At 45.4% G+C, this 13276-nt stretch overlaps 1 protein-coding gene across 3 annotated transcripts in view; it reads left to right on the forward strand.

Moving 5' to 3' along the window:
- Positions 1 to 1734: 1734 nt before the first annotated feature.
- The window catches only part of ythdc1 (YTH N6-methyladenosine RNA binding protein C1), a 90973-nt gene continuing 79431 nt past the window's right edge, over positions 1735 to 13276 (forward strand). For all 3 annotated transcript variants that reach the window (XM_063069247.1, XM_063069248.1, XM_063069250.1), the window contains exon 1: positions 1735 to 1970. In XM_063069247.1, coding sequence (XP_062925317.1) covers positions 1943 to 1970 — 28 coding nt within the window. In that variant the 5' untranslated portion in view covers positions 1735 to 1942. The remainder of the gene's footprint in view (positions 1971 to 13276) is intronic.

A 13276-nucleotide genomic window follows, 5' to 3' on the forward strand; every position in this document is an offset into this window, starting at 1 on the left:
GCTCAGGAATTTGAAAACTCATACGGCCAGATTTTGGAACAGCTTCTTTCCAACTGTGATAAGACTGCTGAACGGATCCTGACCCGGATCTGGGCTGTACCCTCCAAATATCCGGACCTGCCTCTCGGTTTTTTTGCATTACCTTACTTTCCATTTTTCTATTTATGATTTATAATTTAAATTTTTAATAATTACTAATTTTTACTATTTTTAATATTTAATATTTGTAATCCAGGGAGCGGGAAGTGCAGAATCAAATATCGCTGTGATGATTGTACGTTCTAGTATCAATTGTTTGGCAACAATAAAGTATAAAGTAAAGTAAATGCCCATCAGAAGTCAGATTGCAGAAGGGAAGAAGCTGTTCCTGAATTATTGAGTCTGTGCCTTCAGGCTTCTATACCTTCTCCCTGGTGACAGCAATCATTAGAGGGCTTGTCCTAGGTGATAGAGGGTTCTTAATGATGGACGACGCCTTTTTTGGGGCATCGCTCCTTAAAGATGTCCTGGATGCTACGGAGGCTAGTGCTTGTGATGGAGCTCTCTAATTTTACGACTCTGCAGCTTATTTCGATCCTGTGCGGTGCCCTCCCCCCATGCCAGACGGTGAAGCAGCCAGTTAGAATACTTTCCACAGTACAACCGTAGAAAATGTGATGTACCAAATCTCCTCAAACTCCTCACGGAATATAACAGCTGTAGTGCCGTCTTTGTAGCTGCATCAATATGTTGCTTTCCTCAAGCAACACACACAAAATGCTGGTGACCACAGCAGGCCAGGCAGCATCCACAGGAAGCACAGTCGACGTTTCAGGCTGAGACCCTTCATCAGGACTAACTGACGGGAGAGATATCTCAAGAATGTGCTTCTTCCTATGGATAGTCATAGTCATACTTTATTGATCCCGGGGGAAATTGGTTTTCGTTACAGTTGTACCGTAAATAATAGATAGTAATAAATCCATAAATAGTTAAATAGTAATATGTAAATTATGCCAGGAAATAAGTCCAGGACCAGCCTATTGGCTCAGGGTGTCTGACCCTCCAAGGGAGGAGTTGTAAAGTTTGATGGCCACAGGCAGGAATGACTTCCTATGACGCTCTATACTGCATCTCAGTGGAATGAGTCTCTGGCTGAATGTACTCCTGTGCCCAACCAGTCCATTATGTAGTGGATGGGAGACATTGTCCAAGATGGCATGCAACTTGGACAGCATCCTTTTTTCAGACACCACCGTGACAGAGTCCAGTTCCATCCCCACAACATCACTGGCCTTACGAATGAGTTTGCTGATTCTGTTGGTTCTTGCCTCAAGCAACACACACAAAATGCTGGTGACCACAGCAGGCCAGGCAGCATCCACAGGAAGCACAGTCGACGTTTCAGGCCAAGACCCTTCGTCAGGATTAACTGAAAGCAGAGACATCTCAAGAATGTGCTTCTTCCTATGGATGCTGCGTTCCACCAGCATTTTGTGTGTGTTGCTTGAATTTCCAACATCTGTAGATTTCCTCAGCAATCAGGCTGTTTGTGACACAATAGATTCTGCAGATGCTCGATCTGGATGAACAGGAATTCAGGAGGAAATGGGGTGCTGACCAGGTGAAGGGGCTCACCCACACAGGCGGACTGCGCATGCCCGCCACCCGGCCCGGCCAGCACTCTAGCGTTGGTTGGGCGGGGTCAAGGCGGCGCACTCTGTGACGTCAAGTCGGCGTACATTGTGACGCAGATTGTGGGACCAGGGCGGCCGCTTTGCTCGGCGACGCCATTTTGTGAGGAGCGAACGGTCATCTGGAGCGGCTGCCGCTTGTAGCGAGGTACAGGATCCCGCTCCGCTGGCCAAGTGGTGCTGAACCTGCCCGGCCGTGCCCCAGCGGACAGCAACGAGGCCCCGGGCGGGACCCACCGGGCAGGGGCCCGCCTCAGCACAGGGCATCGATGGCGGCTGACGGCCGTGACGACAAAGGTAAAAAGAGTCGGCACCATGCGCAGGGGAGGGGGAACCGCGAGCGGTCCGAGGATGTGTGGGCCGCAGTCATCGGCCTAGGCCCGGAGGAGCCTTGAGATGGGCTCGGTGGTCTGGCCCCGAGGTTGTGGAGTGGTCTCGGCCCGGGCTTGGAGGGAGCCGCAGTCACATCTCGGCGGGGCCCGGGGATCCGCCCTGGCGCTGCCTGGCTCGCGTCCGCTTCCCAGTGATGGGCGGCTGTTGGTGTCTCCAGCCCAGGCTGTTTCCATGAGCGGAGGGGTGGGGTTTGTCGAGTTTTAGGTTTACGGTTGAAACACGGCAGCATTTCAGTCCTTTTATTTATTACCTGGATGTACTTGTGTATGGCATAATTTATCTGGATGGCACACAAAATATTTCCATTGTAGATCGGTACATGTGACCAATAGGCCAATGCCAAAAGTATTGTTTATCGATGTGGTAAAATACCATTTATTGTCCTTTAACAAACACAAAATGCTGGAGGAACTCAGCAGGCCAGGCATCAAGTAGATTTATTGTCCTTCCTCGGTTTGCTGATCCTTCTGCTGTAGGCTAGGGAAGTTCAAAGTTCATTAGTTCTAAAATTCTTGGGCTAACTAGATGTAGTCAATGATACATGGGTGCAATGTAAGATCTTTATGCCTCTGTGGTTCTTAGAACTAGGTAATGTTCTTGTACCATAAAGTTGCTCCTTGACCAAATAAACAATTTTTATTCTAGTTTCTAGCAGTCCATGCTCTAATTTGTTTCCGACCACTAAACTTAATCTTTACCTCCCCTGTGCATTCCCTTGTCCATTCGTCCCTCCCCACTAATATCCCTTCAGGCACTTATCCCTGCAAGTGAACTACTTGCTACATCTGACCATTCGCTTCCTCCTCACTTCTATTCAGCGGCCTAAACAGTCCTTCCAGGCGAGGCAGCACTTCACCTGTGAATCTGCTGAGGTCATCTATTGTGTCCGGTGCTCAGTGCTCCCGATGCAGCCTCCTTTACATTTGTGAGACCCATCGACCACTTCGTTAGCACCTTTGCTCCGTCTGCCAAATGTTTCAATATCAATTCCCATTCTGATGTGTCGGTCCATGGCTTCCTCTATGGCCACAATGAGACCACCCTCAGGTTGGAGGAGCAACACTTTATATTCCGTCTGAATACCAACCTGATGGCATGAATATTGATTTCTCCCTCCTTTCAACAAATCCTCTCTCCCCCCTCCCCACCTCTGGCTTCATGCCTTTTCTCACCTGCCTCCTTTCCTTTCTCCTATGGTTCACTCTCCTCTCTATCAGATTCTTTATTCTCCAACCCTTGACCTTTCCCATCTACCTGGTTCAACCTTCCAGCGAGCCTCCCCCAACTCCCCACCTCTTTTTTATTCTGACATCTTCCCCCTTCTCGGGCAGAAAGGCTGACTGTTTACTTTTCTCATAGATGCTACATGGAGTTCCTCCAGTGTTCTGTGTTTTTTGTTTTGTTTAGCCTACTCAATGTGAGGGATTTTCCACTTTCTGCTGTAAAAAGGAAAAGCACTTACTCTTCAACTGCTGTGAATTTTGGTAGTGTATTACAACATCTGTATGGATTAATGCCTGGAGGAAGCTTGGTGTGTGTCTCACTATTTAACAATTTTAATAGTGGGAAGCCTGACTCCATTTGGTGTTAGTTGGTTCCCACCATTCACATTTCCACGGGGACTTCCCAGCAGGTTGTTTTTTCTTAAATTTTCATCAGATTACTTAACCTCTTCAAGCACCTCTGCATCACCTGACCGTGTCCCCTCCAAAATGAATTGATCATGATTTTTCTAGAATCACTTGATTCTGGCATGGAGCTGGAGGACTGGAAAATTGCAAATGCCACTTCACTCTTTAAGCTGGGGGGGGGGGAGACAAAATAAATGAAATTATAGGCCAGTTAGCCTAAATTCAGTGGTTGGGAAAGTGTTGGAGTCTATTATTAAAGGATGAGGTTTCGAGGTAATCAAGAGACTACTGATAAAATAAGTGAAAGTCAGCATGGTGAAGGGAAATCTTGCTTGACGATCTGTTAGAGTTCTTCGAGGAAGTAACAAGCAAGCTGGACAAAGCAGAGGCAGTGGATGTCATTTACTTAGATTTTCAGAAGGCATTTGATAAGGTGACTCACATGAGACTGCTTAAAGATAAAATCCTTGGTGTTACAAGAAAAATACTGGCATGGATAGAGAAATGGCTGACAGGTAGGAGGCAGCGAGTGGGAATAAAGGGGGCCTTTTCTGGTTGGTTGTCAGTTACTAATGGTGTTCCTCAGGAGTCAGTATTGGGACCACTACTTTTCACGTTGTCAGTGATTTGGATAATGGAATTGATAGCTTTGTGGCAAAGTTTGCAGATGATATGAAGATAGGTGGAGGGGTAGAGAGTGCTGAGGAAGCAATGCAATTGCAGCAGAACTTTGACAGATTTGAAGAATGGGTAAAATAGTGGCAAATGGAATACAGTGTTGGGAAATGTACAATAATGCATTTTGGTAAAAGGAATAATAGTGCAGACTATTATCTAAATGGGGTGAAAATTCAAAATTCAGAGGTGCAGAGGGACTTGGGATTCTCATGCAAGGCTCCCAGGCTGTTTATTTACAGGTTGAGTCTGTGGTAAAGAAGGCAAATGCAATGTTGGCATTTATTTCAAGGGGAATAGAATATAAAAGCAAGGAGATAATGCTGAAGCTTTATAAGACATTAGTCAGGCCGCACTTGGAGTACTGTCAACAGTTTTGGGCCCTATATCTCAGAAAGGATGTGTTCTCATTGGAGAGAGTCCACAGAAGATTCATGAGGGTGATTCTGGGAATGAAGGGGTTAACACGAGGACCGTTCGGCAGCTTTGGGTCTGTACTCACCGGAATTTAGAAGAATGCGGGGTGGGGGGATCTCACTGAAACCTGTGGGGGGACTAGATAAGATGGATTTGGAGAGGATGTTTTCAATGGTGGGGGTGTTCAGAGATAGATGGTACAGCCTCAAAATTGAGGGGCATCCTTTTAGAATAGAGGTAAGGAGGGTTTTGTTTGCCATAGAGTAGTGAAACTGGAATGCTCTGCCACAGAATGTGGTGAAGGCCAAGTCTGGGTATATTTAAAGCGGAGTTGATAGTTTCCTGATTGGTCAGGGCACCAAGGGATATGGTGAGAGGGCATTTCTGGAGTAGTCCAGAAATGAGGTCCAACATCTATGTGTGCATTCGACTAGTTTAACTGTAATGGGCCTTTGAAAATTTAGTAAATATAATTTTATGCTGATGTATGATTTTCTGGGCTACCGATATCTGTGTATGGACCTTATTTACACAGCATTTGCTATTACCTAGGTTCCTTAATTGGAACATCCTAACCTCAAATCAAACTGACCCTGGATGTATATTTATGAAAGGTGGCATTCTCACTGGTGAGTCACATGGCTGTTAGCAGAGTTGGGTAACGAGCCAAGTTTATATATGAGACCTGGTGAGAGGGTTATGTCCTTAACTATATTTCCCCCTGGGATCAATAAAGTATGACTATGACTACTATATACTTTCTTTCCATTTGACCCACCAAGGTGTAGCACTTCACATTTGTCCAGGTTAAACTCCACCTGCCATTTCTCTGCCCATGTCTGCATCTCATCTATATCTTGCTGTATTCTTTGCCAGTCATCTACGCTACCCACAGCATCAATCTTTGTGTAAACTGCGAACTTACTATCCACCCATCTACATTTTCATCCAGGTCATTAATATACATCACACACAGCTGCAGTCTCAGTATAGGTCTCTGTGGAACACCATTAATCACAAACCTCCTGCTAGAATATGTCCTGCGACCACTACCCTCTCCTATGGGCAAGCCAGTTCACCATTGATCCCATGTAATCTCCCCATTAGGGACCTTGTCAAACTGCTTACTAAAATCCATGAACCCTACATCCATAGCTCTTAACTTCAATCACCCTTGTCAAAAAAAACTCATCAAGTTTGTAAGACATGACTTGCCTGCAAAAAGCCTTGTTTATTCTCCTTAATTTAGTCATGGTCTTCCAAATTTTCATTAATCCTATCCTGAAGAATTTTCTCCAATACCTTCTCTACTATTGTGCGAATCACTGGTCTATAGTTTTCCAAATTATCTCTGATTCCCTTCTTGAAGAAGTAGCTACTTGCTAGTCCTCTGCAACTTTGACCATTAACTGTGTCCTCTCTAGCCACAGGCTAGAAAAGCCCCAGCAATTTCTTTTCTTGCCTCTCTCGATAACCTGGTGTTTATCCCATAAGGTCCTGGGACCTTATCCATCGTAATGCTCTTTAAGAAACCAAACACTATCTCCTACTTTACTTCAAAATGCAATATTAATACTTTCTGCACTGATCTCCTTTATCTCCACATCCTATTCCTTGATTAATCCTGATGCAAAGTACTCATTAAGCACCTCACCCACTTCCTCTGTATCCAAGTAAATGTTCCCCCTTTATCCTCTTGCTCCTAATGTATGTATAGAATGCCTTGAGATTCTCTTTAATCCTACTTGTGAATAACTTTTCATGGCTGTTTCTGGGTTTCCTTATTCCCTTGAGTTATTTTCTGGCTTTATAATCAAGTTCTTTGTTTGATTATAGCTTTCTAACCTTTACATACATTTGGCATGGATGTCAGTGAGTTAGACCGGCGGGAAGAGTATAAAAAGAAGACAGCTTTATAGAGCAGGTGTTCGAGTAGAGGTAGCCAGAGTAGAAGGGCTTCGGTGATAATGGGTCAAGCCGAGGTAGGTTACCTGTGAAGAATAGAAACAAGAAGTATGTCTGTGAGGCTGGTGTTCTGTACTGGATATCAGATGTGGGAAGTCTGGGAGACTCCCAGTCTCCCAGAAGGCCACATCTGCGCCAGCTGTGTCGAGCTGCAGCTCCTTAGGGACTGTGTTAAGGAACTGGAGCTGCAGCTCGATGACCTTCATCTGGTCAGAGAAAGTGAGGAGGTGTTTGAATGGAGCTATAGTCAGGTAGTCACACTGGGACCTCGGGAGAAAGATAAGTAGGTAACAGTCAGGGTAGGGAAGGGCAAGGGTCAGATACTAGAGCGTACCTCTGTGGCTGTCCCCCTTAACAATAAATACTTCTGTTTGAGTACTGTTGGGGGAAATGGCAGTGGCTGCTCCTCTGGCACAGAGTCTGGCCATTGGCTCAGAAGGGTGGAGAAAGGAAGAAGGCAGCAGTAATAGGGGACTCTATAGTTAGGGGGTCAGACAGGTGAGTCTATGGATGCAGGAAAGAAACACGGATGGCTGTTTGCCTCCCAGGTGCCAGGGTCAGGGATGTTTCTGATCGTGTCCACAATATCCTGAAATGGGGAAGTGAACAGCCAAAGGTTGTGGTGCATATTGGTACCAATGTTGTAGGAAAAGGGAGGAGGTCCTGAAAACAGACTGCAGGGAGTTAGGAAGGAAGTTGAGGAGCAGGACCTCAAAGGTAATAATCTCGGCATTACTGTCTGCCACGTGACAGTGAGCAAGGAAAAAAGTGAGGTGGAGGATAAATACTTGGCTGAGGGTTTGGAGCAGGGGGCAGGGATTCAGATTTATGGATCATTGGGACCTCTTTTGGTGCAGGCGTGACCTGAACAAAAAGGACGGGTTGCACTTGAATCCCAGGGGGACCAATATCCTGGCAGGGAGGTTTGCTAAGGCTCTTGGGGAGATTTTCAATGAGAATTGCTAGGGGGTGGGAACCAAACCGAAGAGACGGTAGAAGAGGAGGTTGGCTCACAAATAGAGAAAGCTTGGAGACTGTGTGAGAGGTAGGATAGGCAGGTGATAGAGAAGGGACACACTCAGACAGATGGTTTGAACTGTATTTAGTTTAATACTAGGAGTATTATGAACAAAGCGGATGAGCTTGGAGCAGGGATCAGTACTTGGAGCTATGATGTTGTGGCCATTACAGAGACTTGGATGGCTCGGGCAGAAATGGTTACTTCGAGTGCCAGGGAGGGAGGCAAAAGAGGTGGGGCGTGGCACTGCTGATCAGAGATAGTGTCACGGCTGCAGAAAAAGAGGAAGACATGGAGGGATTGTCCACGGAGTCTCTGTGGGTGGAAGTTAGGAACAGGAAGGGGTCAATAACTCTACTGGGTGTTTTTTATAGACCAACCAATAGTAACAGGGACAATGAGGAGCAGATAGGGAGATGGATTCTGGAAAGGTGTAATGACAGGATTGTCATGGTGGGACATTTTAATTTCCCAAATGTCGATTGGCATGTCCCTAGAGCGAGGAGTTTAGATGGGGTGGAGTTGGTTAGGTGTGTTCAGGAAGGTTTCTTGACACAACATGCAGATAAGCCTATCGGAGGAGAGGCTGTACTTGATCTGGTATTGGGAAATGAACTGGTCAGGTGTCAGGTCTCTTAGTGGGAGAGCATTTTGGAGATGCTGATCACAATTCTATCTCCTTTACCATAGCATTGGAGAGGAATAGGAACAGACAAATTAGGAAAACATTTAATTGGAGTATGGGGAAATATGAAGCTATCAGGCAGGAACTAGGAAGCATAAATTGGGAACTGATGTTCTCGAAAATGTACGGAAGAAATGTGGCAAATGTTCAGGGGATATTTCTGTGGGGTTCCATATAGGTTCGTTCCAATGAGACAGGGAAAGGATACTAAGTTACAAGAACCGTGGTGTACAAAAGCTATTGTACATCTAGTCAAGAATAAAAGAAGAGGTTATGAAAGGTTCCAAAAACTAGGTAATGACAGAGATCAGGAAGATTATAAGGCAAACAGGAAGGAGCTTAAGAATGAAATTATGAGAGCCAGAAGGGGCCATGAGAAGGTCTTGGCGGACAGGAGTGAGGAAAACCCCAAGGCATTCTACAAGTATGTGAAGAACAAGAGGATAAGATGGGAGAGAATAGGACCAATCAAGTGTGACAGTGGAAAAGTGTGTATGGAACTGGAGAAGATAGCAAAGGTAGTTATTTAATACTTTGCTTCAGTATTCACTATGGAAAAGAATCTTGGCGATTGTAGGGATGAGTTACAATGGACTGAAAAGCTTGAGCATGTAGATATTAAGAAAGAGGATGTGCTGGAGCTTTTGGAAAGCAACGTTGGATAAGTGACCGGGACCGGACAGGATGTACCCCAGGCTACTGTGGGAGGTGAGGGAGGAGATTGCTGAGCCTCTGGCAATGATCTTTGCATCATCAATGGGGATGGGAGAGGTTCCGGAGGATTGGAGGGTTGCGGGTGTTGTTCCATTATTGAAGAAAAGGAGTAGAGATAGCCCGGGAAACTATAGACCAGTGAGTCTTACTTCAGTGGTTGGTAAGTTGATGGAGAAGATCCTGAGAGGCAGGATTTATTTGGAGAGGCATAATATGATTAGGAATAGTCAGAGTGGCTTTGTCAAAGGCAGGTGGTGCCGTACGAGCCTGATTGAATTTTTTGAGGATGTGACTAAACACATTGATGAAGGTAGAGCAGTAGCTGCAGTGTATATGGATTTCAGTAAGGCATTTGATAAGGTACCCCATGCAAGGCTTATTGAGCAAGTAAGGAGGCATGGGATCCAAGGGGACATTGCTTTGTGGATCCAGAACTGGCTTGTCCACAGAAGGCAAAAAGGGTGGTTGTAGACGGGTCATATTCTGCATGGAGGTCAGTGACCAGTGGTGTGCCTCAGGGATCTGTTCTGGGACCTTACTCTTCGTGATTTTTATAAATGACCTGGATGAAGAAGTGGAGGGATGGGTTAGTAAGTTTGCTGATGACACAAAGGTTTGAGGTGTTGTGGATAGTGTGGAGGGCTGTCAGAGGTTACAGCGGGACATTGATAGGATTCAAAACTGGGCTGAGAAGTGGCAGATGGAGTTCAACCCAGATAAGTGTGAAGTGGTTCATTTTGGTAGGTCAAATATGATGGCAGAATATAGTATTAATGGTAAGACTCTTGGTAGTGTGGAGGATCAGAGGGATCTTGGGGTCTGAGCCCATAGGACACTCGAAGCTGCTGCGCAGGTTGACTTTGTGGTTAGGAAAGCGTACAGTGCATTGGCCTTCATCAATCATGGGATTGAGTTCAGGAGCCAAGAGGTGATGTTGCAGCTGTATAGGACCCTGGTCAGACCTCACTTGGACTACTGTGCTCAGTTCTGGTTGCCTCACTACAGGAAGGATGTGGAAATCATAGAAAGGGTGCAGAGGAGATTTATAAGGATGTTGCCTGGATTGGGGAGCATGCCTTATGAGAATAGGTTGAGTGAACTCGGCCTTTTTTCCTTGGAGTGTTGGAAGATGAGAGGTGACCTGATAGAGGTGTATAAGATGATGAGAGGCATTGATCTTGTGGATGGTCAGAGGCTTTTCCCCAGGGCTGGAATAGCTAGCACGAGAGGACACAGTTTTAAGGTGCTTGGAAGTAGGTACAGAGGAGATGTCAGGGGTAAGTTTTTTTTACGCAGAGAGTCGTGAGTGCGTGGAATGGGCTGCTGGTGACGGTGCTGGAGGCGGATACGATAGGGTCTTTTAAGAGACTCCTGGACAGGTACATGGAGCTCAGAAAAATAGAGGGCTCACTGGTCTATAATTTCCTGGGCTATCTTTACTCCCTTTCTTGACTAAAAGAATAACATCTGCAACCCTCCAATCCTCCGGAACCTCTCCGGTCCCCATTGATGATGCAAAGATCATCGCCAGAGGCTCATCAATCTCCTCCTGTGCTTCCCACGGTAGCCTGGGGTACATCTCATCCGGTCCCGGCAACTTATCCAACTTGATGCTTTCCAAAAGCTCCAGTACATCCTCTTTCTTAATATCTACATGCTCAAGCTTTTCAGTCTGTTGCAAGTCAGCACTACAATCACCAAGATCCTTTTCCATTGTGAATACTGAAGTAAAGTATTCATTAAGTACCTCTGTTGTTTCCTCTGGTTCCATACACACCCACTGTCACACTTGATAGGTGCTATTCTTTCATGTCTTATCCTCTTGCTCTTCACATACTTGTAGAATGCCTTTGGGTTTTCCTTAATTCTGCCCGCCAAGGCCTTCTCATGTCCCCTTGTGGCTCTCCTAATGTCCTTTTTAAGCTCCTTCCTGTTAGCCTGATAATCTTCTAGATTTTTAACATTACCTAGCTCTCTGAACCCTTTGTAAGCTTTTCTTCTTGACTAGATTTATTACAGCCTTTGTACTCCACGGTTCCTGTACCCTGCCATAACTTCCCTGTCTCATTGGAACGTACCTATGAAGAACTCCACACAAGTATCCCCTGAACATTTGCCACATATAGAAACCATAGAAACTACAGCACAGAAACAGGCCTTTTGGCCCTTCTTGGCTGTGCCGAACCATTTTCTGCCTAGTCCCACTGACCTGCACACGGACCATATCCCTCCATACACCTCCCGTCCATGTATCTGTCCAATTTATTCTTAAATGTTAAAAAAGAACCCGCATTTACCGCCTCATCTGGCAGCTCATTCCATACTCCCACCACTCTCTGTGTGAAGAAGCCCCCCACTCAATGTTCCCTTTAAACTTTTCCCCCCTCACCCTTAACCCATGTCCTCTGGTTTTTTTTCTCCCCTTGCCTCAGTGGAAAAAGCCTGCTTGCATTCACTCTATCTATACCCATCATAATTTTATATGCTTCTATCAAATCTCCCCTCATTCTTCTACGCTCCAGGGAATAATCTTCCGTACTTTTTCCTGAGAACATCCGTTCCCAATTTAAGCTTCCAGTTTCCTGCCTGATAGCCGCATAATTCCCCTTACTCCAATTAAACACTTTTCTAACTGGTCTGTTCCTATCTCTCTCCAATGCTATTGTAAAGGAGATAGAATTATCACTATCTCCAAAATGCTCTCCCACTGAGAGATCTGACACCTGACCAGGTTCATTTCCCAATACCAAATCAAATACAGTCTCTCCTCTTGTAGGCTTATCTACATATTGTGTCAAGAAACCTTGGTGAACACACCTAGCAAACTCCACCCCATTTAAACCCTTTGCTGTTGGGAGATGCCAATCGATATCTGGGAAATTAAAATCTCCCATCATGACAACTCTTATTACGCCTTTCCAGGGTCTGTTTCCCTATCTGCTCATCGATATCCTTGTTACTATTGGGCAGCCTATTAAAAAAAATGGTACAGCTATTGACCCCTTCCTGTCCCTAACCTCCTGCCACAGAGATTCCGTAGACAATCCCTCCATGATGTCCACCTTTTCTGCAGCCGTGACACTATCTCTGATCAACGGTGCCACGCTCCCCACCTCTTTTGCCTCCCTCCCTGTCCTTACTGAAACATCTAAAACCCGGCACTTGAAGTAACCATTCCTGTCCCTGAGCCACCCAAGTCTCTGTAATGGCCACCAGTTCTGATCCACACTCTAAGCTCATCCGCTTTGTTCACAATACTGCTTGCATTATAATAGACACATCTCAGACCATCTGTCTGAGCGGGTTCCTTCCCTATCACCTGCCTGTCCTCCCTCACAGTCAAAGTCCCCCATGATAACTGCTGTTTCATTCTTACATGCCTCAGATATTTTTTTGTTTATTGCCTGTCCACTAATTTTATAATTTGGTCGCTGATAGACCTCTCCCACCAGTGATTGTTTTCTTTTACTATTCCTAATCTCTACACAGAATGATTCAACATTCTGCTCCTTGGATCTTATATCGTCTCTATTGCCCTGATCTCATCCTTATTGAATTGACTTTATTTCTTCCATCTTTCACATGCATGATGAGTAAAAATCTTTACATTATGTCTCCATCTAAATGTGCAGTGTGCAATCATATTAATTTATAATAAATAGAAAAGTTGATGAAACATAGAAATACACTCAAATCAGCATGAGTTAATCAGTCTGATGGCTGAGTGGAAGAAGCCTGTTGGTCTTGGCTTTCATGCTGCGATACCATTTCCCAGATGGCAGCAGCTGGAATGGATTGTGATTGGGGTGACTCGGGTCCTCAATGATCCTATGGGCCCTTTTTACACACCTGTCTTTGTAAATGTCCCGAATCATGGGACACAACTATAGATGTGCTGGGCTATCCGCACCACACTCTGCAGATTCCTGCGATTAAGGGAGGTACAGTTCCCATACCAGGCAGTGATACAGCCAGTCAGAATGCTCTTAATTGTGCCCCTGTAGGAAGTTCTTAGGATTTGGGGGCCCATACCAAACTTCCTCAACCATCTGAGATGAAGTGCTGTTGTGGCTTTTTCACCACACAGCTGGAGTGTACAGACTAT

The sequence above is a fragment of the Mobula hypostoma genome, chromosome 16 (assembly GCF_963921235.1).
Source record: "Mobula hypostoma chromosome 16, sMobHyp1.1, whole genome shotgun sequence".
NCBI classification, from domain to species: domain Eukaryota; kingdom Metazoa; phylum Chordata; class Chondrichthyes; order Myliobatiformes; family Myliobatidae; genus Mobula; species Mobula hypostoma.